This window comes from Scardinius erythrophthalmus (assembly GCF_964197995.2).
Source record: "Scardinius erythrophthalmus genome assembly, chromosome: 25".
Classification (NCBI taxonomy): domain Eukaryota; kingdom Metazoa; phylum Chordata; class Actinopteri; order Cypriniformes; family Leuciscidae; genus Scardinius; species Scardinius erythrophthalmus.
The window spans coordinates 5,048,403-5,063,593 of NC_138245.1; the positions used below are offsets into that span (position 1 = coordinate 5,048,403).

Sequence of the window (15,191 nt, forward strand, 5' to 3'; positions counted from 1 at the left end):
TGGGCGGGAAGTACATTACAGATTATTTAAAATATGATACTATCTTTCTTGCTGGCAAATGAAATAAAGAAAACGAACAAAATTCATTCGGAATATTTCATATTTATTTTAATATGGGGGGGGGGGGGGTTATATTAGCTGGATCAGATTTTTGGGGGGGTCATAACCCCCGTAACCCCCGTGCAAATTACGCGCATGGCTTGCACCAGTTCATGTCAAGATCCAAAGGAACACACGCAAAGTTTGCCAATCAGTTCAGAGTCACTTACAAACAAAGATATTACTTTACTTGCACGGATGTGTCATTTAAACTTTTTTTTTTGTTTTAATTGATCTTCATGAATATATTTACACTAGTTCTGTCTTGGCAGAATATTAGCATACCGTCTTTGATTAGACAATGCAAGGCTACTGAGTTTTTAATTATAAACAAACAAAAATGTACAGGTCAAAACACTGAATTGAAAAAGGTTCACTTATACAAATAACAGCAATTCTATCTCTCACACACACACACACACACCCACACTGAGACAATGTTCTCAAACAGTCAGTTCTTTCAGTTCAAATGTGCCTTGAATAATAGGCATATAAAATCTTCAAATGATTTTCCTCGGATCTGAACTCCAGATCCAGGCTCAGCGGTTGCGACGAGAGCCCGTATAATCTTGTGCTGAAGGTCTTCTGTTTATGACTCTACGCAGAGATAAAGGTAGGACTGAATGGTGTTTGACAGGTGAGTTCAGCATCACGGCTGGTTCATCTTGGCAGCTTCAGCTTTAATGAGAGAGATCAACTCCTGATTGATCAGGAACACAAAGCGAAGACCTGCAATCTGGACAAAAACAAACACAGATGTGCTTTATTCAGGATGTTTATTATCCAATAACAGTATCAGATTAGAATTTTTTTTTTTTAATGACAACATTTTTAGTCAATCATATTCATTCATTAATGTCATTTCAACAGTTAGATCCTCAATAATATACACATCTGGTTAACCAGCTACAAAAACTATATGACATTGCTGAAAACAAAGGCTAAATCAACTAAATATTGCTTTTTTTCCCCCCATGATTCTGCACCATTCGTCATTTCATGGCAAAATATTCACAAATATTAAAAGGTCTCACAAAAACTAAAATTCGAATGATCTAAATTGAACAATCCCTAATCTAATGAAAGTTGTAAAGCATTATTTTCATGAGGATACAGATGTCAGTGAGTGGGCACATCAAACTTGTCACTTTGCGCTTGTATGACTGATGTATAATTTTTATTTCTGTTTTTTATTATTAAAAACTTATTCAAAATATGACTAGCTGATATTCAGATTCTCAAATATGCATCAGTAAATGTCTGTGTTTGATTATTATTTTTTTCAAATATTATTGCTGCTTCTAAAGACACAAATGTGTATTTTTACAAACTATGAATCCTTTTAATAGTACTTAAGTTTATTTAAACACCTGAAACAATAGTCATTTATATACCATGTACAAAATGTCAATGAGGTAAATCGCTATTTTTAAAGGGGTGGTTGAATATGATTTCATTGGCTAGTGTGTAATGTTGCTGTTTGATCATAAACAACATCTGCAAAGTTACAACGCTCAAAGTTCAAAGCAAAGGGAGATATTTGCTTTTACAGAAATCGATTTTTAAGGACTACAACCAACGGCTGGTAGAGACTACACGACAGTCCTCTCGGGACCCTAAAATCACCAACCCTAAAATTTACATAAACCCCGCCCCCTGAACACAATTTATAGATTATCAAGACAGAATATGCTAATTAATGACTAGAAGATAACTACACATAAGCTAAATATATCAACTAACATTCAGAAATGTTGTCTACATGTTGTCACTTCTTCTTGAGTCTCTCCATCATTGTCTGAGTCCGGTTTGAACATAAAAGGCTAAAAGTTTTTGAAATTTTCAGTGCATGTCTGTGCCGGGAGCAGCAGCTCATTTGCATTTAAAGGGACAGACACAAAAACTGTGCGATTTTGCTCACCCTCAAAAAGTGACAACTTTAAAATGCTATAAAAAAATATCTGTGGGGTATTTTGAGCTAAAACTTCACATACACACTCTGGGGAAATCAAAGACTTATTTTACACCTTGAGAAAAGGGCATTATACCCCCCCCTTTAACAGCTGTAATTTTGTGACTCAAATGCAAGTGTGTCCCTCCATACCTCCATCACAGAGTTGTTATTGAGTTTCCACTTGTTTCCAGATAAAACTGGTCGTCCATCAATGTAAATGGGTCTCCGCCCTTCATTAGCGATGAAGAAATCCCCATTGTTTTTCAATTTAATGATCCCTGGTGTTAAAACAAACATTATTTCATTTATTACAGTGTTCACGTAGCTCAATGCCACACAAAAGTCCTGGTGATAATAATTCAAAGCATCAAAATGTTTAAAATGACATGAATCGTCTGTGACATTAAACACTGGCTGAAATGATTATGTGCTTCAATGTAAAGTCACAGCTGACATGAAAAAAGACAAGAAAAAGCTATGGAAAGCATGGACTATGGACTAAATTGAAAACCACGCTTAACAGACATGGCTGATGTTTTACAAGGATAACAGTCAGTGTATAGAAACATTTGGCATACCAGCAGTAAACCTAAACGGGATGCTGTAATGTATAGCCAGAGGCCATGTGACACACTTGGACAGTTTAATATGTGCTGAGTAATCGTCATTAAGTCACTCAAAAACATAATTCCCTCTCTTTTAAAAAAGTAACTAAAGTGTCGCTCTGATAGTTTAGTGAATAAGCTGTATAAATTTAGTGGTGCAAAGCTATATTTAGCATAATATTTAGCATCCAGGAGCAGGACTGAACACATGCAGACAAATGAAAGCACTGTGCAGTTCAATCATGAATGTCATGAATAATGATGTTGAATTGTCTAACCCTGTTTTCTGGAGATCTTCCATGCAGGTCCCTCCAAAGACAGATCCACGTCTATCTGCTTGTCTTTAGTAGCACGACCCAGTGTGATCTGAAACATGTCAATCGAGTTTGTTACTGGTCGTTTGTGGGTGAACTGTTCCTTTAAAAACACCTCACACTGCATTAGATGACTAAATATCAACACAAAAACACATTTCAAGTGAAGCATTTGACAAAAAAAAGTTTGATAGGTTTTAAAAATAATAGATAAAGCACAAGTTAGTTCTGAGAAACGCTTGTACAGCTTTAGATAGAAGAGAAGATATTTTGGTAGCACTTTATTTTACAGTCCTGTTCTGAATTTACATACAATGTACTTTACTATAGTAATCACAATACCGGTGTAAACACTACATACTAAACCAGAACCGTAAACTTATGCAGTTACTTTACATTACTCAGAACTTTTTTGTGCAATTATTATTATGTAGAAAGTGTCTTTAGTTGAAGACACTATCACAACTAAAAAGAGGTTTGAGTCTCCTTTAACCCTCTGGGGTCTGAGGGGTTTTTGGGGTCGTTGAGATGTTCTGACATGCCCTGACATTTGTGCTTTTTTCAGTTGCTTATAAACATATTAATGGCAAAGGTGTCATTACACTATTTAGCACAAACAGGGCTGCCATAATATGTGGGCAACATGTATGTACATGTTTGTATTTTTGAGAGAATAATGTTTATGTATGGTTATTGAAAGAAATATAAATTAAAGTTTCTGAAATAAGGAAATCATATTTAAACAGTCTTTTTGTGATTAGAACAAAGCACTTAAGGATAAAGAACTAACTATTCACCTTCCTCAGCCGGATCCATTGCTCCTCGAAGTGAAACTAAACCAGCACTTCTGAGGTAAATTTTCTAGGATTATTATTATTACGATAGTTTTATTCCTGTCGCAAGATGACGTAAAGTAAATGACTGATTAAACTTGATGTGTTTTATCGAGTTGATGTGGGCGTTGACACGTTTGCATGGATTGCCTCAGATCATTTGCGTTTGAATAGCGCGCGCTCTCCGTGGGCGTGTTCACATTAGCAGATAATGAGCTATAATGAGCTGTAATGAGAACGACTGACATCTCTCTCTTTTCATACAGATTACATAAACAGAGAATATTTGTTTTCGCTTTGAATTAGATAATTAAATAGTAGACACTTAAATGATAATAAAGATATATTGCTCATGCCTGGGTGAATAGTATTCGCTGAGTTTTGTTTCAGTTTATAGACGTGCTCCAGAAAAAAAAGTTTATGTAGACGGAGAGGCAGAAAGCACACCCTGTTTATTTTCTTTATTTTACAAAAGCACAATGTTTTGTTTAGATTGTAAGTGGACACATAAAAAAGTAGACATTTTACAGTTTATTTTTTCATATTTCTTAAGTCTGTATGACGATAAAGTCTATTTTGCTGCTATGTAAAAAAAAAAAAAAAAAAAAAAAAATCGACCTAAGAGGGTTAAAGTTCAGGTACAAGTCAATGCACTGATTTGACATATACCGAAGGGATCACAGAAGCACAATAGATGTTTACCATTCATACACACTTATAATGTCAAAGCACAATATTCCTGTGTTTAGCAAATGTTCACTGACCTCTCTAGATCTCATCAGATATCTGACCATTCGTCCACGTAAAGCTGCCAGCGTCTGGTTATCAAAGTCTGGTGAGTTCATGCCTGAAATAATTACATCACACATAATTACTTAAGTGATCACCATTCATCTCATGAGTCATAACCATATTGAAAACAACGTCACAAATCTGACCTGTGATGCTGTCCACTAACACCTGCCAGCGAGGAAGTTCCTGCTCCAGTTGTCTGATCTCACGCTTCTGATGTCTGTCTGCAATCATGAGCTCTATAAGACATGCAACATAACATGTCATAGACAGCCACAGGAGAGAGCATTCAAACAACTGCACTGACACACATTAAAAACAACAAGAGGCTGTATGAAATAACTCACCATGCTCCAGGACTTCATCTCTGCTGTCCCTGATGAACATGATAAATGATCAGAACCAGAGAGTCACACATGATTATCACAGAAGGCTGCAAGCTAGTCAATGAAGCAACACATTATGAACCAGAATCTGCAGGTTTTCTGCAAGTCAAAACCTTGCATGTTAGCACTTCCAGTTCCATCGTTCTGAAGTCAGTGTTTTTTTTTTTAATGGGTTTGTGGTGGAATGCCTGAAAAAAGGTCTGTGGTAAACACAAGCTCAAGATAGTTGCAAATTGTATTCTAATACCTTCTTTGTAATTTGTTTTTAAAGCTTTGACTTAAAACTTAATGTCTTCAAAAAACATTAAACATCATCAAACCAAACAGGTAAAGTCATCTTACACACTAGTCCACTCGGTGTGTTTATAATCGCACTCTTACCAACTATTATAACTCAAACTTTCAAGGAAAATATATTTAAATAAACAGTTGTCGGACGCTTAGTGATGGTGTCATTGAAGTCAAGCGACCGTACTGCAGTTCGTTTATAGCCTACATTCGGCTTCTTACTTCTGCCGATTGCATTTAGTTTCCAAATTAAAGTTGTGTTAATTTGAGAAGAAGATTATCGTCATGAGAAAAATGTGTAAGAATCATAAACTTTCGTTTATTCCTGCAATAATCCAAAAGCTAATAGGAAAAATATTATTGGGTTTTGTCGCGATAAACCAGGGTGATGCAAACTTACAGGTTGGCCTAAAAAAATACATCATCACTGCAGCGCTCTATTATGAACTAATGTTATGTAAACTTTTGAAAAGCACAAGGTGTAAAATACTTAAATGTGTAAAGCAGAATATGCTAAAACCCAAAGAATACTTCTCTTTTTAGGCGTATGCTAGGGTCCGCGTACAATGTGCGTTACGCAAAATCTCATCATCAGTACAGTACGCACATACCGTAAACGTGGATGAGAGAGGTTAGAAAGTAGCCGTATTTGTACAACTCTAGCCTAAGAGATTATAAAGCTGTGCATATGGGTTATAATTCGTGACAAAACATTGTGTAGACAGAGTGCAAACGGCTAATGGAGAATACTTAGAAAGGCTATGCGTACAACTGTGCGTGTATGCTAGCATGCACGTAAAAAAGGAAGTATACTTTGTCTGGTGGCTTTAATTTGCACACTGGAGGAATAAGTGTTACTGTGAAGTATTATTTGTCAGTAAACTCAAAACACATGATGGTGTATTGTTAGGGGAGTTGAAAAAATGGTTTACTTACTTGAGTTTGGCATCATCAACCACCTGCTCTGCATCAGAGAAGTTCAGCACTTGCTCCCCTTTAGGCAGAGGTTGAACTAGAAACAAATCAGATGAAATTAAATGACAGCGATCAGCACAAGCAGGATCATCAGACCGAGTGACATTTAACAGCATCTCACCGCTCTGATCCTCCAGTAAATAATACTGCTTCAGCAGCTGCCAGTGCACCAGCAGATTCTTAGCAGTGCGTGATGGGTAAAACACATTTGGGTGCTTGTTCAGCAAATCCTGAAACACCTCCAGCTTAGGCTGACTGCTCTACTCACAAACATGAGGCAAGGATCAATTACATTTGAAGTCAACGGAACAGATACATTTAAAACATTCATAACATCTAGAAAGCATTCATTGCTATATATCATAAAATGCATGGCATTAAAATGCAGATGTCATTTGCTCACAGAGATGATCTTGGCGAGCAGGGCTTCCTCTGTCTGGCTGAAGAGAGCTTTACTCTGGATAGCAGCGATGGCCTCTGGGTGAAGCTGTCTCATGGCCTGCCACGCCAACCTGAGGAACAGACAAAACGTTCAGATTCTAAGATCAAGTAAAGAGTAAAAAAACGAAATAAAAACAAAAACTCTTTCATTATTTACTAACCCGCATATCATTCCAACCCCTTCCAGAAAACAAAACCTGAGGATTGTTTTACATGCAAAGCGGTAAAGACTCACTGGAGGGGAAGTTCATCTGTGTAGGATCTAATGATTCTTAATGGCAAACTCTGCGTGTGTGTGGGTTGCTTCAAGAAAGCAAATACATCTGTGGTTTTCTTAATACTTAGACATTCCCTACTTTGTATCTACTTGACTCTCATTTGAAATTTTAAGATTTTGTAATACAAAATAGAATTCATTGCACCAATGTTATGCAACTCTTTTACATCTGCCACCAACTTTATAAATGTTTGTATGTATGTATGTGTACTGAGATATATATATATATATATATATATATATATATATATATAACAAAACATTTATTAAAATAATTAATTTTAAAAAATATCTATTTAAAAACAGAAAGTATAGTTGGTGGAGTTAGGTGACAGGCCAGAATGGTTAGCAATTGAGGAAGCTTCTTGTAATAAGACTTCATTAGCGGCTCTGCTTAATAGTCCCATTAAAATTTATGTCAAAAATATAAATGGAAATATAGTTATTTCTAACTTAGCTATATTTGAAAAGAAATCGGACATCGGATAGCTTCAAAGAGCTATAGGACAATAGGTATATCTTTTCTGATACTATTAAGAAATGAATGTGGAAAACATTCTTGAAATTATGTCCTTTTGTGTTTTGTGGAAGCCATTAGGGTTTCAGAACAACATGACAAGTTTTTTTTTTTATGAACGGGATGGTTTGGAGTAAAATCAACCAAGGGTCCTTTGCACCATGACCTCAAGTGAAACAACCCCCCAGAAGCCTTTTTCCCCTTGGTTGAACATTATTAAAGTTAGAGCTTATTAAGAGATATCAGCCGGATGGCTTAGTGCAGGCGTTAATGGATCCTATGATGTATCCCGTAAATGACCCCACTAGTAATGCCCAGAATGGTACCAAACTTCTACAGTAGTACAAATAGGTTCTGTACTCATAAAACGAGGCATTGGAAAGTTTGTAAGTACATCAGGAGTTTATTTAAATAACACTTGCCTGATGGCTAATGCTACCGCTAACCCGGGTCAAGGTCAAGGTCACTTCAGTGATTAGGGAAAAGCACGTAAAAGTTCTGGCAGAAAGCGATGCAAAAGCGACAGTGGCCCAGGTAAAAAATAATAATTCGTCGTTACATTACATCCTTATGCACCACGGCTCGAGGTCATGGTGCAAAGGACCCTAGGTTGATTTTCCTCCGAACCATCCCTTTAATGTTTAAAACAGGGCTTATAGCTATATAAGAACGATGCTTTGGTCAAAAACTCACTTTGATATGACAGGGTCATACAGCAGAGCGTACCAGCGCTCCTGGATCTCCCGCAGTGTGAAGCGACAGCTGAATTTCACCCCCAGATGAACTGACGTGAGATCTGTAGTCTGAACATAAATGTACATGTAATTTCTGCTCATCTCTGAACTAGTCAGCTTCTAAGCGCACTCAAATCTGACAGCTGACCTGTAGGACAGCATTGATGAGCAGCAGGTCATCCGTGGGTTTCCAGCGGCCCAGGTCTTTGGTTATCTGTAACGGCTGCTTGTTTTTCTTCATTCGTTTGGACATCGATGAAGGAGTGATCACCATGGTAAGAGGAGGCGTGAGAGAGCTACCGGACTTTAAACCCTACGGTTCAGAAAGAACAACAACAAAGATTTAAAGCACATTCAATGAAAATGAGTTTATCATCACAGACACTAAACAATTTCGTAAGTATTAAGAAAAACCCTGTCACTGAATATAAACCTGTATTATATTGCACCTACCTTCAAAATAAATGAAATGGAATGACATATAACTTATCACATAAATGATTCAATTACATAAAAAAGAAAAATCGCCAAGTAACACAAGACATGCTACTGCAGCCACGTAGGATATTTGTTGCTTGGGACAATTATTATCAGGTGCAGTTTAGGCCGTAATTGAAAAGTTACCATTTACATTTACATAAAACTGTCTCACATTGATTCACATGAAATGATCGCATAGGCTCACAACACACAAACATGCCTCGGATATTCACATTTACTCTCACACACTTCCACTACGGCTCAGAAGTTTGGAATAAGAAATTTTTTAGTGTTTTTAAAAAGAAGTGTCTTATGCTCACCAAGGCTGCGTTTATTAAATCAGACATACTGTAATAACATTAATATTGTGAAATATTAGTGCAATTTAAAGGAACTGTTTTCTATGTTAATATATGGTAAAGTGTAATTTATTCATGTGATGAATTTTCAGCATCATTACTCCAGTCTTCAGTGTCACATGATCCTTCAGAAATCATTCTAATATGCTGATTTGATGCTCAATTAATATCATTTATTGTTGCTGCTCAGTTAATTATAATGGTTCTTATTACTGTCAACGCTGAATAGTTTTTGCTGCTTAATATTTTTGTGGAAATTATGATACTTTGGTTTTCCAGGATTATTTAATGGATAGAAAGAACAGCATTTATTTGAAATAGATTTTTTTCCAACATTATAAATGTCTCTATCACTTATGAACATTTTAATGTGTCCTTGCAGAATAATATTTTTTAAATCTTACCCCAAACTTTTAAACGGTAGTGCATTATGGTTTCGACAAAATTAACAAAATTCGACAAAATTTTAAAATTAAGTTAACATGTTTGTTGAGCAGCCAATCATCATATTAGAATGATTTCTGAAGGGGCATGTGACGCTGAAGACTGGAGTAATGATGTTAAAGATTCACAGGGATAAATTACATTTTAAAATATATTAAATTATTTAATTTGTAATAATATTTCACAATATTTTTGATCAAATAAATGCAGCCTTGGTGAGCAGAAGAGACTTCTCTCAGACACATTAGATTGACTGGTAGTGATTAACTCATGGTTTTTACATTAGTTTAACCAGGGCTTGACATTAACTTTTTGAGGCACTTGTCCTTCAGACAAGTAAATTTATGTTTTACTTGTCCATGCACAAAAGTCACTTGTCCGGGTAAAGATTTATAATTTTATCATTTATTTATTGTTTTGTGTTTTGCTAATGCAGAATTCGAACATACCATTGAAAGCATCCAAACACTATCAATATTGATAAAATTCAGTTGAAACAGTAGAAAGGAACGTGTCCCAAGAACAGAGTTCCCCTTCAACAAGAAATAAGGATCTCCAGACTCCAGATACCATAATACAAAGTAATGCTTTGCACGCTGGTGCGCAGTGTATCACCAGAGGAAGTGGTGACTCTTGTAGGTATCCTCATTTGCAAGCTAACTAGACTTACTGTATACTATATCTAAAATAATTTTGTAGACATAGAGATGCAACGATTACAATTTTCTAGGCATATTCCGATTTCCGATTTTTCATTGAGTTTGACCTGCCGATTCCGATTTTTTTTTTCTAACCACTTTAAAGCACACACAAATATTTATTTTCGATCTTTTCTTTAACCCTTTCACGCGTAAGTTTAAAATATTCTAACTGACACCCCCACCCCCAGAGTGATTTTTTTCAAGGTGAACGTTCCCTTTAATGTTTCCATGGCGACGCGTCACGCGATACACCGCAGCCACAATAATACGCTGATTTCACGCAGCCGTTATTTTGAAATCGAAAGCGAGGCTCCGGTGGGAAGAAAACCGGAAGTGTCGCCTTTAATCACAGGAGAGTCGTGAATGCGATGGCGTATTGTTGTGTTTAATTATGTTTTGTCAATTCTAAAACTGTACATACATTTCTGTCATACTTTTTAGACTATATACAGTGAAATTCATTTATAAATAAAATATTTTTTTTTATATTATTCAGAAAGTAAAAAAAGAAGCAGCAATGAACTATATAAATATCCTATATTGGATATTAACATCCAAAAGTGTAAATCGCGGGATTCGCGGCAGCAGCTTCAGGTTGGTAGTCCAAAGGCATTGTTGTTTATCTTTACTTCCAGGGTTTTTCCCACCGGAGCTTGTGTCGCTTTTATTTCGCTTTTCCTTTTTTATTCAAAATATTCACAAACTTGCTTACCATGTCATCAACTAGCCTTTCTGATATTCCGATTCTCAAATACGTGTAAGTGAGTGTGTTTGGTCGTAAAACCTTTATAAATAATCTTGATCTATAACATGAGATGGGCGCCGCAATGTTGTCCTGTCAGTCGGATTTAACTTACAGAACGTGAATTTATCAGTTTCTCCCGAAATAAATGCAGGAAAGTGGCCGGTGAACTGAGAAGATTAGAGTAAACTTTATAGGCAAGTTACTTCCACTATGTTTGTCTGTTATGAATAACACATGTCGGCAAATTATATTTGAATACGTTAACGTTAGATTGTTATTGCTGCTTCCACAGACATCAGTGTGTATTTTCCTAATGTATTGTTTTACTCGTGCTTATGTGTATTTAAATATCTGAAACCTAAAATAAACATTATGATGTTGAAAACACTGCTTAGTTGTGATATATGACAGCGCTGAACGCGTCCGACTCTGGCTCAGCGCCAGCCAACGCGCGAAAGCGCAGTTTGAATCTGGCAGTGATGCGACGTCTCAAATCGGTAAAATTAAATCTGAAAAATTATAGACCACCAGACGTAATGAGTGGCACATAACGTGAAGTAACATGGCATTTTATTTTGTTTGAAATTTAACTTGTCCAGTGGGACAACTAATTTTCTCTTCCACTTGTCCTACAAAAAAATCCACTTGTCCCGGACAAGCGGACAAGCCTTAATGTCGAGCCCTGGTTTAACGATGCTTGACCAGAAAATGATCAAATTAGCCACAATATATATGACATACAGTAACCTTCATTACCTTCTTCTTGTCACTGGCTGCGAGGTCACTCCCAGGGCATCTGATTGGCTCAATGACTGGCTGACCTTTGACCCGACTGGTAGATTTCGCGAGGCTACTCTCAACCAGTTCATCATCAAACTTCTTTCTCTTTATTGATCTACAATATAATGACAAGACACCCTTGAATCACAATGACATGTACAGTAGCAGTAGTGAAGCAGGCGGTGGGAGAGGAACTCTCTTGACCTGGAGGAGCTCCTGCGTTTGGGAATCATTCCCGCTCCACTGAAGGCCTGAGCAGCGGTTCTCTTCACACCAGTGGCCTCCTCGTCCTCAGACCTGCTCTGTGAAACCATCGGCCCGACTGACGCTCCTGCAGCCACGGCAGACGAGATGCCCGCCTTTACGTCTACAACACATCACATTATCAAACAGAACGCATAAACACGCTGAGAGCGAGAACAGATAGTGATCATAGTAATTATTCTACACATCCGGTCAGCTTTTCAATATTTTAGATTCCACTGGTCCCCCACATATTTTAAATAATCTAATTTACATTTTTTTCAAGACTTTTCCATAGACCTTCTGTCACTCCCCGGAGCCCACTTTGAAAACCCCTGACGTAGATTACAGACAATATCTGATTATGAAATTGCTAACAAAAAGGTGTCCTGTACTACAGTAGAATTACTGTACTATAGTAGCATTGTCTGTCAAACTGTATCTATTATTGATCCAGCAAACGTACTAAAAGCTCAGTCTTATAACATATTAATGTTATTCCTCTGTTAATATCATGTTCACTTACCTTTCTCCATGATCAGCTGATTAACTCTCAGAAACCCGATGAATCATGAATACTGAACACAGACAGAGAAGAGTATGAACACCGACATACACAACAAACACTATTCATACAAGTTCACCGTTAGAAAGACACTATAATAAATCGCTTATATGTATGTTAAATGTGTATTATATAATTTAATTGCTTTGTAAGCCCTAACAGCGACAATTGTTGTATCAACCATGACACCAAAACAAGACATTTAGACATTAAAAATCGAGAATTAGGCCAATGTATGTTTTACCTTTAGAATAGGTATCGCTGCGCGCGGACTCTGAATAATATAATATAATATAAAATTCAAATATTACGCAATTGTTATTCTTATATTTGATAATCAAAAAAGAAGCAACGAGGCTAAGCTAACTGGAGGCTTCTGTGGAGTTTGGATCGTTTCCGGGTTAGACCGGAAATGTCGTTCAGGGGAGCAACAAATCTCTGTCAAAAGTTACCAGAGACTTAAAATAATTTTAATGATTGTGATACATACACAGTAAATGTAAGGTATTATTAATGGCGCTAAACTTTAGTGATAGGAGAAACAAAGCTTTTTGAAAACTCTGAATCAACTGAACCAACGATTCACTCGAAGCGCTAAAAACACCACAGTTTAGCGGCACCTGTGTGTAAATGCAACGAAAACGAATGTATAATGAATCATGACATCTTTTACAAACCAATAGCAAATGTTTTCAAGAAAGCATAATCTATTAAATACATTCTACAAATAACTAAGTAGCATTAAATATGAAGTTTCTGTCAAATTTGATTTCTTTAATAAGCTTGTTTTGTGTTTATAGGCAAGGCTCGGCAATCTATGTGGTACATTAGGTGGTGCTAAAATAGTCGAGCATAAATATTACAATTCATTAAATCTAATAAAAAAGTGCTTGCCTTGTTCCCATTTAATTCCCCTTGTTTGCCATTTAATTAGAGGTGAATGTCACATTTCAGAAGGAATGGCAACTCAAAGGTCTTTCAGTTTAAGGGCTTAATAGCTCTGCCAGTTTGCTCAAGCTTCACCCAGTCATGATGACTGAGAAGGGTGTCTATATGGCCACACTTTGATATTGTTAGATTCAAGTGCTTTATATTTTGTCTGCTATTAAAAACAGTCGTGTCGACTCTTCTGTCAGCTCAAAAGTCAGAGGTAGGTGTAAAGCAAGAAACCAATTGAGGTCAAAGCGAGTTTTAATATGCTTATTGAATAATAATTGAATAATCTGACTTGCATGACTACTCGACCTGACTCTGAAGTTTAGATAGAAAGGGATTGTTTCCGCCAGTAGACGGCGCTCGTGCAATGTGACCAATGACGTAGATCCCAGTCTACGAGGTGAGAGAGAGAAGTGAGCGCGGGAAGATACAAGTACAGCCATTGGTAAAAATAAATAAATAAATAAATTTTAAAAAAGTAGCCTACAGCCGTCAGTGTTGCCAGATTGGGCGGGTTCCACATGTTATCGTTTCGAGAAGAGCAATGCAGTGACCGTGAGAGCATATCTGACCTGCAGAAAATTAATATTTACAGATGACTACTATAAGAAACTATATAATGCTGATAAGAATGTCAAAGTCACTAGCCAATGTGAGAAGACTTGATGTGTGAATACTTGGAGGACTTGAATGGATTGATAATAAATGATTTCATCCAAGCACTGAACAAAGTGCATGACAGGAATAATCCAGGAAAAAGTCTTTAATTCAGAAATACTCAGGGAAACAGAATACACAACACCTCAACATTGACTAGACAGGACAAAGAACAGGGGTCCGTTCTTCGTACGTCGCTAACTCACTTAGCTGGATTTGATTGTTGGCGATTTGGCATGATCTTGGATTGTTTGGTTCTTCAACGCTCATCCTGGACTTGCTGTCATAGCAACATGTGCGCAAACTTAAACCTGCTCGGGAGCAGGCTTATTTCATGTTGACAGGATTAGATCCCGGCTTCATAAGCGGAGCTGATACGGGAAGTCCAGCGCAGCGCGATAGTGCACTTTCTGAAATATATATTTTTTCTCGTGATTCGTGAGATTGTCGTTTTTTGTCGCTTTTATGTTTAAAAAACAGTTTTAGTTTTTTTTGTGGCATTTCCAAGCCACTTAAAGGGACAGTTCACCCAAAAATGGAAATTCTGTCATCATTTACTCTCCCTCAAGTTGTTCCAAACCTGTATGATTTCCTTTCTTCTGCTGAACACAAAAGAAGATATTTTGAAGAAAGTCGGTAACCAAACGACTGATGGACCCCATTGACATCCATAGTAGGAAAAAAAATACTATGGATGTCAATGGGGACCAGCAACTGTTTAATTAACAACCTTCTTTAAAATATCTTCTTTTGTGTTCAGCAGAAGAAAGGAAATCATACAGGTTTGGAACAACTTGAGGGAGAGTAAATGATGACAGAATTTTCATTTTTGGGTGAAATTTTTCATTTTTAAGACCCAATGTTGTAAAGCAGTTTTTTTTTATTTTTATTTTTTTTTAGGCTATCATAATTTATTATGAAGATCATCATGACCATGCCGATTACAGATATGTCACTCAGGCTTCACTAACGTGATTGGTAGACTATAGGCTATAGACTGCCATCAAGGCCTCAATGAAGGGGATTATGTGAACAGAAAGGGGATTCACAATGTAAATGTGCAGCC

The 15,191-nt window shown here is 36.7% G+C and overlaps 1 protein-coding gene across 1 annotated transcript; it reads right to left on the bottom strand.

Moving 5' to 3' along the window:
- Positions 1 to 403: 403 nt before the first annotated feature.
- Positions 404 to 12,942, bottom strand: mcrs1 (microspherule protein 1). Its single transcript, XM_081357933.1, has 15 exons — positions 12,777 to 12,942; positions 12,494 to 12,545; positions 11,929 to 12,091; positions 11,701 to 11,839; positions 8,364 to 8,528; positions 8,175 to 8,284; positions 6,650 to 6,758; positions 6,368 to 6,506; positions 6,208 to 6,283; positions 4,945 to 4,973; positions 4,744 to 4,836; positions 4,570 to 4,652; positions 2,937 to 3,024; positions 2,204 to 2,331; positions 404 to 835 (listed from the first exon to the last, which is right to left on the bottom strand). Exons 2-15 carry the CDS (start codon positions 12,501 to 12,503, stop codon positions 749 to 751), a joined length of 1,419 nt encoding a protein of 472 aa, XP_081214059.1. The 5' UTR covers positions 12,504 to 12,545; positions 12,777 to 12,942; the 3' UTR covers positions 404 to 748.
- Between the last annotated feature and the right edge of the window lie 2,249 nt (positions 12,943 to 15,191).